Source organism: Mauremys reevesii, linkage group 25 (assembly GCF_016161935.1).
Source record: "Mauremys reevesii isolate NIE-2019 linkage group 25, ASM1616193v1, whole genome shotgun sequence".
Lineage (NCBI taxonomy): Eukaryota > Metazoa > Chordata > Testudines > Geoemydidae > Mauremys > Mauremys reevesii.
The window spans coordinates 302,147-318,734 of NC_052647.1; the positions used below are offsets into that span (position 1 = coordinate 302,147).

The 16,588-nt window shown below is 54.1% G+C and overlaps 1 protein-coding gene across 3 annotated transcripts in view; it reads right to left on the minus strand.

The window, feature by feature from the left end:
• Positions 1–1,479: 1,479 nt before the first annotated feature.
• The window catches only part of MCOLN1 (mucolipin TRP cation channel 1), a 30,451-nt gene continuing 15,342 nt past the window's right edge, over positions 1,480–16,588 (minus strand). For 2 of the 3 annotated variants that reach the window (XM_039514183.1, XM_039514182.1), the window contains 8 exons: positions 16,225–16,324; positions 15,503–15,609; positions 14,702–14,851; positions 12,933–13,034; positions 11,813–11,935; positions 10,530–10,736; positions 9,026–9,156; positions 1,480–6,982 (listed from right to left, as the gene is read on the minus strand). In XM_039514183.1, coding sequence (XP_039370117.1) covers positions 6,946–6,982; positions 9,026–9,156; positions 10,530–10,736; positions 11,813–11,935; positions 12,933–13,034; positions 14,702–14,851; positions 15,503–15,609; positions 16,225–16,324 — 957 coding nt within the window. In that variant the 3' untranslated portion in view covers positions 1,480–6,945. The remainder of the gene's footprint in view (positions 6,983–9,025; positions 9,157–10,529; positions 10,737–11,812; positions 11,936–12,932; positions 13,035–14,701; positions 14,852–15,502; positions 15,610–16,224; positions 16,325–16,588) is intronic. The other variant, XM_039514184.1, reaches the window with a different exon arrangement.

Genomic DNA, 16,588 nt, shown 5'->3' on the forward strand with positions numbered 1-16,588 from the left:
CAGCCTTGCTGGGAGTTGCTCAGTTGGCTGGGGGGGGGGGGGGGGGTGAATGCTTTGAGAGAGGACACACTAGTGAAGGCAAACGCCTAGCTGGGATACATTGCTGGTCGTAGGCCCAGTAAATTCCTTCCACTTCTGGCCCTCCCTGGAGTCTGCAAGAGGTAGTTTGGGGAGCAGGCCAAAGGAAAAATCACACTGGGCCCAGGGCGTTCCTTTTTATATATTCCAAGGCCAAAAAGGACCCCTTTGATCATCTAGTTTGATGTCCTGTATGACACAGAGAACTTCTGCAAAAAAATTCCTACAGCAGCTCTTGAAGAAAAACATCCAATCTTGATTTAACAATTGCTCGTGATGGAGAATCCACCACAACCCTTGGTAAATTGTTTCAATGATTATTACTGTTACTGTAAAAAGATTCTTATGTGCTGCCTGAATGTGTCTAACTTCAACTTCCAGCCATTTTAGCATGGTATACCTTTGTTTGCTAGACTTAAGAGCTCCTTATTAAATAGTTGTTCCCCATGTAGGTACTTACAGACTAGAATCATATCACCTCTTATTCATCTGTTATGATAAATAGACTCAAGGAGCTTGATCAATAGCATATTCTCTAATCCTTTAATCCTTCTCATGGCTCTTCTCTTCCCTTCTCCAATTTGTCAGCATCCTTCCTAAATTGCAGACAGCAGAACCAGACACAAAATTCCAGCAGCAGTCACCCCACTGCCAAATCCAGACATAAAATATCCGGTCTACTCCTACTTAAAAGGCCCCTATTTATGCAGCTCAGGATTATATTAGCCCTTTGGAGCAGAGTAGCACACAAGGAGCGCATGTTCAGCTGATTATCCACTGACCTGCAACTCTTCTTTAGTCGCTACCCTCAGGCTGTAGCTATTACTTTGTTGCCAAGGAGGTGTCTTGCCATGGGGACAAAGCCACTCAGGACTTCCTACATAAAGGGGTCATGACCTGCCCCAGAGCCAGCAACCTCAACAAACCCCCAGGCTTCCACATGCCTCTACTGACATGCTCAGGGAGAGGGGACCTTATCAGACAAGCTTTGTATGATCCAGAAGTTAATGCTTTTAAAAGAGGCTCTTATTGTTTGAGGGACACAAACAAAAATCACCGTGGTGACAAGACTTTTTTTCATGCCTCATACATACATAGATGATCATGTACTGGGTTGCACAAGGCAGTTTAGTGTAGACAGACAGTGATGCAGGCTGGCTGTAAATATGTCCTGGACAGCAGATACCACTTTGTTACTGCCATGAGGACCGTGGGCTGTGCTGTTGGCCTCTGCACAGCGCTTCAAGGCACCACAGAACTTACCGAGCTGCACCCATGATTTTAAGTTATGTAAGGGGAGGTTAAAAAAAAGACAACTCACTTCTCCCTGAAGCCAAAGCTGGTGCAATTTGCCCTTAAGAAGCAAGGCAGCTGCACATCCCCACCAGAGAACACAGCCACTTCTCCAAGATTGCCTTTATTTATCAATTGCCAGTGACTACCCTGCTGCACTCTTTACACCAATCCCACAGCCTTAGCGTTGCCCACCGCCACAAACAGAAGTACAGGGGCTGCTTTAGCTTTCACAGCCCAATCCAAACAAACATCTTGCCAAAAGTGAGAGAGGTCCATAGGCAGGTGCATCCTTGCACACCTGAAGGCTTCAGGCACTGGGCAGTTAGTGTAGTAGTAGCAGCAGCAGCATTACAATAGCTGCCAAACAGCCGTATCTGGCTTGAGGGTGTAGTGTGGTGACAGCTCTACAGCGCCCCCAGTGTGCCTGTGCATGTCTGTGGCACAGACAGCATTCTGGTCCCACGTCACCAGGAAAGCAGGTGAAAGGTCAGGGGTAGGTGACACTCCAAGACATAGGTGCGTGATAGAGCTTCATAGAGTTTGTAGTGATGTACTAATGAAAAAGGTCCATTCCCAACCCAGTGTGGCCTCCTTCCTCACCAACACACATACACCTTCAAAAATCATCAGTCTGTCCCCCCACATCAAGAGGGTTCTGACTTAGGGTTTTTCACAAAACATGCTGGTCTCTGAGCCTTTAGGCTTTTTCTCCACAACGAGGAAGGCTAGAAACTCTTTAAAACAAAAGCTGAGATTCCCCTGACAGCACATGATGCTGTGAGTTTAAGGAAGGGGGGCGGGGGGAGGCACACCAAATATTGCAAGGCTCACATTAAAGTCACAAATTAGCAGCGCTGCCAACCCCTGGAGGAAAGGGCTGCATGAACTGACAGGCAGGCAGCAGCCAAGATCATTTTCTATAGCTGGAGCACTGAAAGATGCCTCATCATTGCACTGATGAGTTGGTACTGGGGGAAGACAAAGATGCTTGTAATAAGCTCATCACCCCAGCAGCAATGCAGATAGTGACAGCCCCTGTGCTTGGGGGGTGTAGGGGAGACACGCATGGCAAAAATTTGTCCCCAGCACAGCAGTCCTGGCTCTACAGCAGGGCTATGACAGGTGCATCCTGTACAGACAAACAGACCCAGGCTCAGCTGCTGGCACTATTAGCAGGGCCACATGCTAGCCACAGAGTGGGGTGAAGGGGTTTGACACATGAGCCCATTACACTGAGGGGGCAGACAGCCATGTGGAGCTACTGAGAGGGCTGAATGCAATGAGCTTGTTAGAAGAGACAGGGCCCCCTTCCTCCCCAACAGCAGTGGCCCATGCAGACAGCAGAGGGACAGCACAGGCTGCAGAAGGCAGGTATTCAGTGGAGCTTTCCAAGAGAGAGTAATAATGCTGAGCTGTCACGGTGCCAGCTTCCAGAGGGGAACAGTTGCTTCTGTTGTTACAAAACATGCCCTTGACCTGTCCTGTCCAACAGCCCACGAGACAACACATCCAGAGCAATATAAACAGCCCCTTCAGCCAGCTCCAGCAGCACAGGCCTCTGCCAGCCACAGAGACGACAGATTACAGGTAGCAGTGGCTAGGGCCTAGGCCAGCTGTGCACCAGGCCCTTCAGCAGGGGGGAATAGACACCCTAGTGGAAGGGCCAGTGGAGCTGTTCAAAAGTGCTCCTGTCAGTTTAACTCTGCTCCCAACAGAGCAGCAATGGTCAGCGCACACCCATGGGAAAGGAGGCCCAGCCCTGAGACCCCTCTTACCTTTTCTTCCATGCAGCCTGGGTCTAGCACCCACAGTCCAGAGTGCAGGGTTTTCACAGAGTGTGGACAGAGCCACTGCAACCCTGGGACACCAGGAGCTGAGCACAGGTGGCAATGCTCCAAGCCAAACAAAACATGTACAAGCCACTCGGCCTCCTGCCAGTCAATAGGAAGAGCGCCGCACCCTAAGCAAGTGGGGAGGGGAAGCCACTTGAGATGCTGCACAAATGGCATTGCTGGGAGAAGCCAACAGGCAGGGAGGCCTCTAAGAAACCAGCTGCCTGCTGCAGTGTGAGCTGACCAGGGTTTGGGCAACAGTCTGATTGAAGCACAATTCGTTGACAGACACAATCTGAACTACCAACACCAGGGCTGGCTCCGAGCCACACTCATCTTCATGGGGATTCATATTGGGCATTCAGCAGGTACTACTGACATCACCAGCACTAACAGCCCTGAGCAGGGAGAGGGGCTGCAGGCCAGTTCCAAAGCAGGGCTACACTGACCCCAACACCAACACCCTCCAAAGCCTGAGGTGCCAGCTTCCTAAGTGGGGGGGCTCTGCCAGAGGAAGATTTAAATACTTCTAGTGCTGCTGCCATCCCACAGCCCTGACCCTGCTGGAAACCCTTTCCTGCAGCGTTCCAGGCTGTAAGTGAATTCAGTGTGGTGGATAGGCCTGTGATTTCACTGGAGGTGGAGGCAGGATGCTGCCAAGTCTGTCCCAAGACAGCCCAGATGCTACCAATTTGTCCACCCCCCGTTTCACAGGTACTCCTGTTGGGCTCCAGCACACCCAGCCCTGGGGGCCTTCCCAGTCTGTATAGGACACAAGCTCCATTTGGTGCTGGGAGTGGAGGGCTGGCCCATAGCTCATTCTCCGCACAGCAGGCCAGTGAGTGCCCAGTGCAAAAGGCAGGTGGCAGACCTGACTTTCTGGCACCGATAACAGGCAGCCAGGGCCTGGAGCACAAGCTGAACAATGCTGCAGGGGAGATGGGGGGCACTAAGCCTAAGGAGATCTGGTCCCTGTGCCCAGCTATAGATTATGGGGGCTCTCTCTGGGTACCAGAGGCACAAACTCCCCCGACTGTGCTTTTAGCTACATGGCCTTAAAGGAACAGAGGCTGCTTAAAACCATTAAAGGTATGTCGACGTTGCCCCAATCGCTCAGCAGCGTGTAGCCCCCTTCACGTGGCTATAAACAGTGCCGACTGTGAGGCAAGGCTTAGGTGGGTAAAGACACACCTGAAGGGGGTGGATATGTACTCGGATAGACAGCCCACACAGCTCTACTCACCCAAGCTGTGCCTCTCTAGCTACATGGCTATTTTTAGCAGGGTAATGTCCTGCTGCTGTTGCCATTCCTCCACTGCAGGGAAAGTCTCCAGCTGCAGGGAAAGGCTTGGCCTCCCCCATCATAGCCTTTCACTGATGTGTAGCTACACCCAGTGTGGACACGTCCCACTTTTCACTACAGCATGTAACTATGTGTGCACTACACATCACCACCACTGCCATCTCCTTCATATTGCACCTTTCCATCTGCCTGTTTTGTACCTGCAGCTGTTAGGGGTCTTCACACCAGAGCTGGCTGCACCCCAGAGAGTGGGTGGGGAAGGGAGGTCTCCTAGTCCACTTTCCTTTGTTTGCCAGCCCTCTGGGGAGGGGCAGCTGCACTGCCTGGCCCAGGTGCTCACCAGCAACAGCACAAGCCAAACAGAGTGGAGAGGCTGTGTGCAGGGGAGGCAGGTTCTGCTGCCACTTGTGGGGATGTTAGAGACCCTGGCAATGTGAGAGGGATTTAGAACAAAGAGCAGGCCAAGACCTTGAGGATTCAGAGTTATTCCCTGGTTGTGGATGCTGGCCACACCCCTCTAAGGCCCAAGGGGAAGGATCTGACCCCACAGAGGCTTAGCCAGCAGCCATTCTCAGCACACACACTACTGCCTGGCTGCAAACAACGCACAGGAGAGGCAGTGAGTCCTAAAAAACACATGATTTAAAAAGTATTAAAACTGCAAGGTGACTAGAAAAGGGCCCTGGGGCTATGCTGCTGCTGGCACGGAAAGAACCTGTCCTTTCCCACATGCATTTCCATCAGAAACCAGGGCTCCCCTCTTCTCTGCACTGGAGGATTCTGAAGGGCTTGGGGTATAGCAGAATTGTGACATCAGAGAGCAAGAGCCACAGCCCTTGGGAAAGGAAGGGATTGGTGCAGAACCCTAGGGTACATCTACACTACCTGCCGGATCAGCGGGTAGTGATCGATCTATCGCATCTCCTCTAGACGCGATACATAGATCCCCGAATGCGCTCCCTGTCGACTCTGGAACTCCACCAAGGCGAGAGGTGGAAATGGAGTCGACGGTGGCTGTCGATCCCGCACCGCAAGGATGCGAAGTAAGTGATTCTAAGTCGATCTAAGGTACATCTACTTCAGCTACACTATTCTCATAGATGAAGTTGCATATCTTAGATAGATATTCCCCCCCCCCCCCCGCCCCCGTGTAGACCAGGCCAAGGCTTTGCCAGACATTCAAGGTGGAAGAGGTCTGTGCAAGGCCCCAGCCCAGCATGCCCTCCCTCATCAGCAGGCAGAAGCCATACCCCCCTCCCAACTCTCTGTTCCTCCAAGGAGACCTCCAGTAGGAACAGGGGAGAGCAGACTGTTTCTAAAGTTAACAAATGTAGACAAAAGATAAAGGCCCAAAAGGCTTTTTTAAACATCCTGAGGCAGCAGGAAAGGCCCAGCCCTCCCCTCCCCACCTCCCCCCCAGGCATGGCATTTGGGGGCGGGGGGGGGGGGGAGAAGAGGCAGCTTGAAAACATTTTAAAAACACCTTCAAAAACTAAACCCAGCCTATCAAGTGTCCAGGCTGCCAACAGCACCCAGCACAGTGCAACTCAGTGATGCCCTCAGTGGGGCATCTCTGCAGCAGACAGGCCAGCAGTCAGAAGAGAGCGGAGACTGGAAAAGGCAAGATGCAGAATGACAGAGTACCCAGAACACAGCCCTGGGATGGCACCAGTTCCCAACTGGGGGGGGGGGGGTCAAGAGCAGCAACAAGGTCTGGACAGCAGTATCTTTCCCGAACTCTCCTAGCCCACTGCAAAGCTGGGCTTCCCCTGCCTAAGGGAGGAAGGGCTCCATCAGGGGAACTCCTTCCGCTACATAAACTCAGCAGTCTCTGCTGGGACCCAGGCTGCAAGGGACAAGGGAGGGTTCTGCTGAGGGATGGCACTGCCATGGGACAGGAGTGCTGGCATCACTGCAGTGCTCATCTCATTCAGGTTCCATTTTTGCATGGCTCCATGTGAAGAACCACACCATTTCCCCTCCCCCCTCCAACCCAAGGCGGTGACAAAGGGGGGTCCTCAGCCCTTTTCCTCCCCCCTCCCGGATCACACAGCCTGGTAAAAGCCAGAAGGTAAATAAAAAAGGGTGCTACATAAAAGCTGTGGCCCAAGGTTCCAGCCCATGTGGCCAGCACACACTGAGCAGAGCCCAGCTAGTGCTATAGGCTAAGCGCTGACTCAGCAGATCCAGGGTTCATCTTGGTGGACAGAGCTCACCCATGTCTCTGCTTGGGGGCCACACAGCCCCACTCCTGCTACTAGTCCTTGGAGTCCAGCCAGGGAGGCAGCTGCCAGTGGATGCGGTCGCAGGGCTGGGACTGTCCCCATGACCAATCCCCTCCAGGCAGTTCCATGTACAGGCTCAGTTCCCCAGCAGTACAGCAGACAGCGCTCTCCCGCACAGGTACACAGATCAGGCTCTCCCGCAGCTGCGTTGTCAATTCACCACCAGTGTGTTGTCTTGCAGTGGAGCCCTGCAGGGTGAGCAGAGGACACTGTGTGAGCAGTACAGCCCCAGCCAGTGGCTGGCCTCTGGCACATGCACCAACGGGCATGCTGATGGCAGGGGGAATCCAACCCCAGGGCAGAGCCGGCCGTGAGGCTGCCATGCAGCACAGCGGAGCTCAGAGCTGCACGAGGACTGACCTGCACCATAAACAAACAGTTGCAACATCTGGAAGCATCATGTCCCTCCCACCAGCCTGTTGCCTGCTGCACAGCTCAAGCGGGAGCTGATCTGCACAGCATGTTGTGCTGAGGACTTCCCCATGCAGTGATGCCTGCTGCAGAGAAACAGCTGGGCCAGGAGGTTCTTCAGCAGGTTGCTAGTTACTGACCTAGCTGCTGTTTAGCCTGATGTTTGAGGAGGACCTTTTATACCCAGACAGAACAATCTGTCCAGATGTCCCTTTCCATCCCAAGTCCTAGGGAACAGCTGGGGAAGGACTCAAGAGCTGCCTCCCATCTCTAGGCTCTAAGTATGCTCCTGCCAGTAGTTTGACATGGAGCTCATGAAAGCAAAGGACTAATACATTTGTTAAGATTACAGGCTTCCTGGTCCCCCCAAGTCCTGACTTCTAGCCCCCGGCTATCCCAGCCCTGCCAGTGCCCCTCACTCCTGACCCACAGCCCCCTGCTATCCCATCTCTGCCAGTGCCCCTCAGTCCCAACCCACAGTCCCTTGCTATACTTCTCTTCACTTTTTCCACACCATTCATGGTTTTACAGATCTTTATCATATCTCCCCTTAATCATCTTTTATAAGCTGCATAGCCCTAATCTTTTTAGACTCTCCTTGCATGCAAGCCATTCCATAGTCTTTATTATCTCTGTTGCCCTTCTCTGAAGCTTTTCCAGTTCCACTATACCCTTTTTCAGATCGGGCAACCAGAACTGGACACAGAAGTCAAGGTGTGGGCACATCTTGGATTTATATAGTGGATGATGATATCTTCGGTCTTATTTTCTATTCCTTTCCTAATAATTCCTAACATTGTTAGCACTTTTGCCTACTGCTGTGCATTGAGCTGAAGTTTCTTGAGTGGTAACAACTAATTCAGAACCCATCAGTATATGGATGTAGTTGGGATTATTTTTTCCAGACTATTACTTTGGATTTATCTATCTTGAATAATGTTGTATCATCTGCAAACTTTGCCACTTCACTATTTAATGTCTTTTCCAGATCTTTAATGAATATGTTGAACACCACAGGTTCCAGTACAGATCCTTGGGGGACCCCGTTGTTTAACTCTCTCCATTTTGAAAACTGACCATTTATTCCCACACTTGGCTTCCTATCGTCTAACCAGTGACTGATCTGTGAGGTTGCCTACCAGTTATCCCATAGCAACTTAGTCCCTTAAGAGCCATTGGTAGGACCTTGGATTTTCAGAAAGACACTATCCACTGGCTTGCCCTTATTCACATGCTTGCTGACCCCTCATAGTCACGCCTCACTATTTACAAATGCCATGTTGGCTCTCTCAACACATCATGTTTCTCTGTGTGTCAGATAATTCTATTCTTTACCACGGTTTCTACCAACTTGCCCAGTGCTGAAGTTAAGCTCCAGAAGTGATCCTGGCCAGTAAACCTTTTTTTTTTTTTTTTTAGAAATCGGCGTTACATTAGCTACTTTCCAATCATCTCAAACAGAGGCTTGTTTCAGTGATAGATTATATACCACTGTTAGTAAGACTGAATTGAATTTCACATTTGAGTTCCTTCAGAACTCTTGGGAGAACACCAGCCGGTCCTGGTAACTTACTACTGCTAAATCTATAAGCGTGTTCTAAAGTCCTTTCTATTGACCAGGGTACAACGTGCAGTTCACTTATCTGCTTAGTACATGGGGACCCCCCCACACACACACACGCCCCCCCCACACCCCTCCTAACAGCCACCCGCAGCTCTGACCCTAGAGAGTTACTGGAATGGGGTTAGAGCAGAGTGGTCCAGCCCATCCTGCTGGGTCCAGCCCTAGGAGCATATTGGCTCCCGCCCTGCATACGTACCGCTCGCAGCAGCAGAAAACCGAGCAGGAGGAGCTGCTCTCACGGCGGAACTTGCCAGACCTTGGGCTGTCTTTGCATTCGGCAATATACATGTGGAGCTGTGTGATGGGCACATCTCCCTCACATTGGTGCTGCAGAAATGGACAGAGAGGAGTCAGGCTGCCTGTCCACCAAGCCTGGACTGATAACCCCCCTCCAGAAGCTCCTACTTCCTCTCAGCAGCAAGGGAGCTCTTGGGGACACTGGGAGGGGGAGCCAATCCAAGGCACTAATGGCTCTGAGGGCTGGTCAGGGCCTGTGTGAGCATGCTGGAGTCTTGACCATGGCCTAACAGAGACCTTGATGATCTTAGCAGAGGCCAAGGATCTGATGGGCCAGAAACAACCCCCTCACCTCACAGGCAGCCCTGCCATGTCCCGGTGCAGCCTAGGGAAAGCTTGCCCTATGCTGCCCACGCTGCTCATGTTCCAGGCCCAGGGCTGTCCTGTGGGGGTGCAAGGCCCAGGACAAATCAGCCCCCACCCCCGACTCCACCCCTTCCCCCAAACCCCTGCCCTGCCTCTTCCCACCCCCATTCCACCCCTTCCCTCAAACCCCCATTCCACCCTACCTCTTCCCGCCCTTCCCCCAAGTGCACCCAGTCCCCACTTCTCCCCCTCCCTCCCAGAGACGACCGGGACACAGCGAAACAGCTGTTGGAAGTGGAAGGGAGGCTCTGGGAGGGAGGGAGGGGGAGGAAAGATCAGCAGGGCCACCAGCAGGTGAGAGGCGCTGGGGAGGGGAAAGGAGAGCTTAGCTGCCAGTGGGTAATGAGCACCCCAGAGTCAGCACGTATGGAGCACAGGGGCCCCCCAAAGCATGGGGCCTGTGGCAGTCGCACCTATTTGCTGTACCCTAGGGACAGCTCTGTCCAGGCCTAGAAGGAAAAGTTCCACAGAACTGAAGATAAAGCCAACGCCTCCCCAGAGAGGACTTCCCAACTCAGTACCCATGATGGCAGGCTCCAGGGCCCTCACTCCCCTTCCCCATTGCCCTCGGAGGGCTGGCAGCAACAGGGAACTGGCAGCACTGCCACACGTGCTAGGGCCGGAGGGACCAGAGGTGGTGCCACTTCTAATTTAAATTGGTGGAGCCCATGGGTCGTACTGGGAACAGGCTGGCTCAGGCACACAAGTGTTTATGGTGTCAAGCAAAGCTGTCTCCAAACCATGTCCCCAGGCGATGACTGCCAGCTGCAGCCAGGCCAGGGGGAGGGGGTGTGTCCTACCCCACGCGCCTGTCATTGGGTAACTAAGCCCACTGTTGGCACCATTCTAAAAGGGCAGCCCATGGAGTTCACAATACTCCCTGCTGGGAGGGTGTCGCCTCCCAACATGCCGTGCTCCACCTAAAGATGGAGGTGGCTGAGGGAACCTGAGACAAGGTCCATTTCATGGAGGTTGGACATGGCTCTCGGGCTCTGACAAGCCTGCAGCCCACGGAAGGCAGCACTCCCCAGACTGACCTTGATGGTCTCATAGGAGCCGGTGATGAGTGCAATGAAGAGGCTGAGCACCATGTAGATGAAGAGACTGATGAAGGTATAGAGGTAGAGCTGGCTGAAGAGCCACACCAGGTAGCTGTTCTGTTGCATCTCAGCAAAGGTCACGAACATATCATCCCCGTTGATGAGGGAGAAGAGGCATTCGGACACCATGGAGAGGGTGCGGAACTGCACATAGGGCAGAGAGAGCCAAGCCCCTGAGTACAGGTATGGCCAGGCAAACCCTGGAGCAAAGCCACATGGGGAGCTGGAGCAGCGCTGCGTGACCATCTAGGCTCAGTGGCAGCAGAGCTACCACCAAGGCAGATCATCCCCCTTCATAGCAAAGGGCCCTAAGCTCTATCCAGCCATTAGCCCCCTTTCCCAAATGGATGCAGAGAGGGGAAGGGGCTAGCCAACATCCCCCAGCAGGGTAGCAACAGGAACAGGAGCAGGCCCCTGAGGGCTCCCATTTCCTGCTTGCCTCATGCCTCTCTCACCACCCACTGCTTGGTGCTGCCTGACCAGGAGCAGAGACTCCGGCAGAGCCAGGCCAAGCCAAGCCATGGGCCAGAGGTTCTGTTGCAGCATAGGGTCTGGAGCAGGTGAGGCTGCTACACTAAACAGTGCAATAGGACAGAGGGTGATTCCTCGCTGCTGCTACCCACGGCGCAAGGAGAGGCCGATGCCAGTTGGGTTGGGGGAAGGGCTGAGGTGTCCCCTGCATTTTGTTTCCACTGGGAGGTTCCCTTATGGATCTCCCCGCATTGAAGGGACTGGGATAGGAATCAAGACTGGCTGTGTTCTCCCCTAATGCAGGGCAGTGCTTGGAGAGTTATTGCCATTTTACAGGGCAGACCTACCACCAGCACAGCGGGGGACTCCAAGGCTCTGGGATCTCTGGCTTGGGTTGGGGACTTTGCTTGGGTGGTATTCCAAGGCATGACTCCAGTGCCCCATGCCACACAGACCTGGCCCCCCAACATGGTACAGTCCCCTCCTCAATGCTCCTAGACACACTGACCTGCCCCCTTATGCTACTAGCCACCCAGACCTGCCCCTCTCCCCCTGCCAACATGATACAGTCCCCTCCCCAATGCCCCTAGCCAGACCTAGTCCCTCCCCGGACCCCACAACATGGTACAGTCCCCCCATGCTCCTAGCTACACAGTCTGACCCCTCAGTTGGTACAGTGCCCCCAACACTCCCAGCTGCAGACCTGGTCTCCCCAACCAACTCTGACATGGCACAGTGCCCCGTGGTACCTTGACATGGTATGGGCCCAGTACGATCCACCCGCAGAAGCAGTAGCCCAGGTAAATGACAGCAACACAGCAGCAGAAGCGGATCACGTTGGGGAGGGCGACCCTCATGGTCACTATGAGAATCTGGGGGAGACAGATGCGATTGTGAAACACTAATAGTGCAGGGACTCTCCACCAGGGCACCCAGCATCAGCAGGCAATGCCAAAGGGGACACCATGATGGAACTGGTATCCCCAAGGGATGATGGGATCAGTCACCACACAGAGATCAGATGGGAGCAATAATAATTGCACAAAGGTCTGGGAAAGGAGGCAGTAGATGCAACAGAGGCCTTCAGCGTTGCATGGCAGCCAGCAAGGCCACAGCTACTCTGTGCTGAACGTGCAGTGGCATCAAGTCATGGAGCAGGGAGGCATTAAGTCTTGCCAGAAACTTTCCTGCAGAAACAGCACCTGGGACCGAGTCCTGTCCCCAGGCCAGCAGAGATCCTCCAGAGGAAAGGTTCAGGGAGCTGAGTGTGCATAGCTGGGGAGACCCCAGTGTCTACTGTGGCAGAGGCTGCTCCTAGGAGGGACATCTCAACCCAGGGGAGGAGGGGTTTTTAGGTGGCCCAGGAAGAGGAGCAAGTGCAATGGCATGATATCACAGGGCAATGGAGCGGAGTATCAGGGCTAACGATCAGGCTGCAAAATGATTCTCAGAGGGAGCATTGGAAGTCCCATCCTTTCGAAGCACTTATGTGGAGTGGACAGAGCATTAGCTAGCACAACAGGTTTCCACTGAATTGCTCCATTTTGTTTGCTGAGAGAGCAGGGCTGGAATAGCGGGGGGTTGCAAGTCAGCACTGAGGGGTACTGGCAGAGCTGAGGGAAGGGTGCACGCCATCTGGAATCATAGGGGCATGGCTGCAAGTCAGGATTGAGGGGCAACGGCAGAGCTGTGAGAGAAGAGCCAGGGTTAGGGAGATGCAGTGGCATGCTGTAGGTCAGAGTTGAGGGGGCAAAGTCTGCCCAGGCCTTCACTTCGAGCAGAATATAGCACCTCGGGCAGTGTTGCCACTCACTGGGACAGAGCTCTCTCGCTACATGCTGTGTGCATCTGCATGCAGGCATCACTCACATTGTATTTCTGGAAGAAGCTGAGGTAGCGGATGACCCCGACCCAGACCAGGAGAGTGGAGGTGCCCAGAAGGATGCTGCACACGTCATAGCTGGCAAAGTTCTGCCGACAGACACAGACACATCAGGCGGCCCTGGCCCCGCCCCTCACAGCAAATGTGCCTCCCATCATTAACATGAGCTTAGGTGCTTAGTGTCCCAGACTACCCATCACTCACCACCATTCCACCAAGGGTTGTGGCAGTTTCTCCATCACTGGCAATTTTTAATTCAAGATTGGATGTTTTTCTAAGAGCTCTGCTCTGGGGAAGTTCTCTGGCCTGTGCCAGACCACATGATCACAATGGTCCCTTCTGCCCTTGGAATCTATGAATCCATTACAGCCAGGGGAGCAGAACCCAGCTGACAGCTACCGGCAGGTGGACAGGGGAGCCCAAGGAGCAGCAATACAAGATGCTGAGGGCAGCACGCATCCCATTATGCATTTGGAACATGATGGATTGGAAAAGGGCTGCATCAGTAAAGGCCTCACAGCATCTGGAGTGGGGAGGTGACAGTTCCTCACCGGGCAGCTCCAGCACTGCCAGGCCCGACACCTTGTGCTCTCAGGAGGCAGCGAGGGGAAGGCAGGTCAGCAAAAAGCAACAGGACCAATCAGAGGGGAGAGGAGGAGACTGATGACTCCCAAGCCTGGCTCCAGGACAACAGCACAGTCTGTCAGTCCTAACCCAGGCAGGGGTCCCTTTTGGGATGGGCCAAGGGCCAGGACAGGATGGGCTCAGGATCAGGACAGGGTTGGCTAGGTACCTGACATGGTTTCCCAAGGGAAAGGAGGAAGCCACTCGGGCCCTTTTAAACTAGACAGAGACCTGGCATGAGGACCTAGTGCCTGGAGTCCCCTACGCCCGATTTTTACGGTCTGTGGCAGGGAGGGGCTGTACACTGGAGGGGGATCGTCACTCAGGGCCCAGTATGGATCTGCGCAGACCAGGACAACACTCCATTCCCCCACTACAGAGCATGGGGACAGCAGCAATCCGGCACCCATATGCAGCTATTGGGCCACCCAGTCTCAGAGTTGGTCCTTCCCTGTCCCTCTCTCCCTGCTGGGAACAGACCAGGCAAATGGTGCCTCAAGCTCTTCAGGAGGCTACAGAGCCACATGATTACTGCACTGATCTTACAAACAGCTCTGAGTTAGGAGGGAACATGACCCCAAGGCAGGTGGTTTGGCAGTGCCCACATCTGCACCTAGGCTGGGATCTCCATGCCCAGCAAGCTGCCAGCCCTACAGCCAAAGTCACCTGTCAGTGAGACTATTGGCTGCCTCTCTGTTTTATGACTCACTCCCAATGAGTGCCCTGGGGCCGCTAGGGAGCTGGTTCCTCTAGTTCCTCGGTGCAAATCCCCTCAGACTGCAGCTATTAACAGCTCTAGCAGGGGGCAAATGGTGCACTCCCAGAGGACCAGCACCTTCCTCTCCTCCTCTGGCCTGGCTGAGCAGGGTCCTTGCCCCTAATCCTATCAGGGAGGGGCAAGGAGGAATCCCAGCACCCCAGCCATAAGAGAAGAGCAGCCACTCACTGGGATCAAAGGTGTGGCCTTCCAGTGGCCCTGCACACCCTGCCAGTGTCCTTGCCCTGGCAGCATTCCCAGGGTGGAGAGGAGATATTTTGCCAGAGAGATTCTCTGGGAGGGTTCCCTGGCACAGCCCCATGGGGGAGAGGGGGAAGAGCACACACAGGAACGGATGCCTGTACATCCCCTCACCTTTGACTCAATTCCGATCTTCATGATGGTCCCGGACACTGTCAGGACATCACTCACCACCAGCAGGATATACCAGCCATTCACAAACTCCATGCGGTCTGACAGGCAGACGTCCTGGTTGTAACGTCTCTGAAAGAAATGGCCCAACTCCTGCAAGCAGAATGGAGTGCAGTGACGGACCAGCAGCAGGGACAAAGCTCCACAGGCAGGGGACTGAGGTGAACTCCCAAGAGTCCCTTGGGGATGTTTGGCTTAGAACATGGCTGCTGGGCAGAGAAGGCCCCAGTGAGAGTAGCAGGGCCCCCCCATCTCCCAGAATCCTCACCCTTGCAGAGGGAGAAATAGACAAAGCAAAACTCCCAGCTCTGCCCAGTGCTCCAGGAGAGTGAGATTTTCATCTGGCTCAAAATAAAATTCATATTTGCCCTTTTGACCAGGGCAGTTCACCATGTTTCTCTCACTTCACTGGTCTAATGCTCTGCTCACCTCCAGTGCAACTCAGCTGGGGACAGCGGGTTCCAGCCTCTGACAGCTGAGCCATTTCCTCCCCAGAGGTGCCCATGGCCCTCATCCTTATTCAGTAGTTGTGTGCCCCAAGGGATTCATAGGAGATGCCCTGGGAACCCTCCCTCCTGCCAGAGAGACCAATCCTCAAAGGGGATCGCTGCAGCAAGCACAGCCTTACACCCAAGTGGAGGCCCATTGTTCCTGAGAGGCTGCAGGAGTGCAAGGGGCTGTGCTGTCAGAGTCTGATGTTTGCGCCCAGTTGCACTCAGCCCAGCAGGCTAGGCCTGTACTCACATGCTGCAGTATCAAGCCCCGGATGATGGAGCGGGCACACAGGATGAAGGACAGCACACAAACAAGGATCACAGCCACGTCGAAGAACATGCGGAAGGTGTTGTCTCCTGGAAGAGGCAGTGGATCTCCTCAGCAAGGTAACACCAGGGCGGCCAAGCGGAGCCCAGAGTACAGTGTGGGAGAGCCCCAGTGCAGGAGAAGCAGATAAGGAGACAGGCTCCTCCACAAGAGCTGAGCGCTCAAGGGTCTGAGAATGGAGCCAGCAGTGCCCAGAGCCCACATGCCACACCAGCCTAGAACGCCCAGCAGAGAGCAGCCACCATCATCAGCCTGCTAGACAGCAGGGGTCATACCCAGTGCCCATCCTGAAGCCAGGATTTTAGTTATGTGGAAGTAAGGAGTAAGCATGTCTGCTCCGATCACAGGAGTAGTGCATGGTCTTCCATGGACACCTGCCCTGAGTCACATCACCTAGAGATCACTCCAACACTGCTGAACAGATCCCTCCACCTGCCCAAATCATCCCCCGGCAGAGATCTAGCTGAGGAAAGCACAGCCCAGAGGCGAGGTCACAGTTGCTGTGAAAGGGAATGTCTAGAATGGACAGGCCTTAATGGTTCACAGCAGCGCTAGCACAGCCACACCAATGGCCCTTCCGGTTAGCGGGGGAGGAGGGAGGAGGAAGACTGCCCCCAGTTCTGTCTGCCCTTCCCATCCCCTACCTCGGCCATAGATGCTGGGGTCCTTGCACTCTTTAATGTCAGCTTTGTTGTCCAGGCTGATCTTCACCCGGCCACTGTGAGCCTTGTTGTCAAACGTGATCTGGTGAAGGAAGAGGAAGACTGCTACTGCACAGCAAGGAGGGGATGGGATATCCAGCCAGAGAGGTTCCTGGCTAAGTCCTCACCAGCCCTGCTCCCAGTGCAGGACTCTCACTCTCCCTTATTGCAGTCCTGCTCTGCCAGCAGCACAGCTGGGTCTCACGCTGACCCTCTGATGGAGAACCTGCTCAGATAGCAGCCATGCAGAGAGGGTGCACCTGGCAGCCCCGCAGGCTCAGGGAGCCCAGTTGGGCTCCCGCTGGCT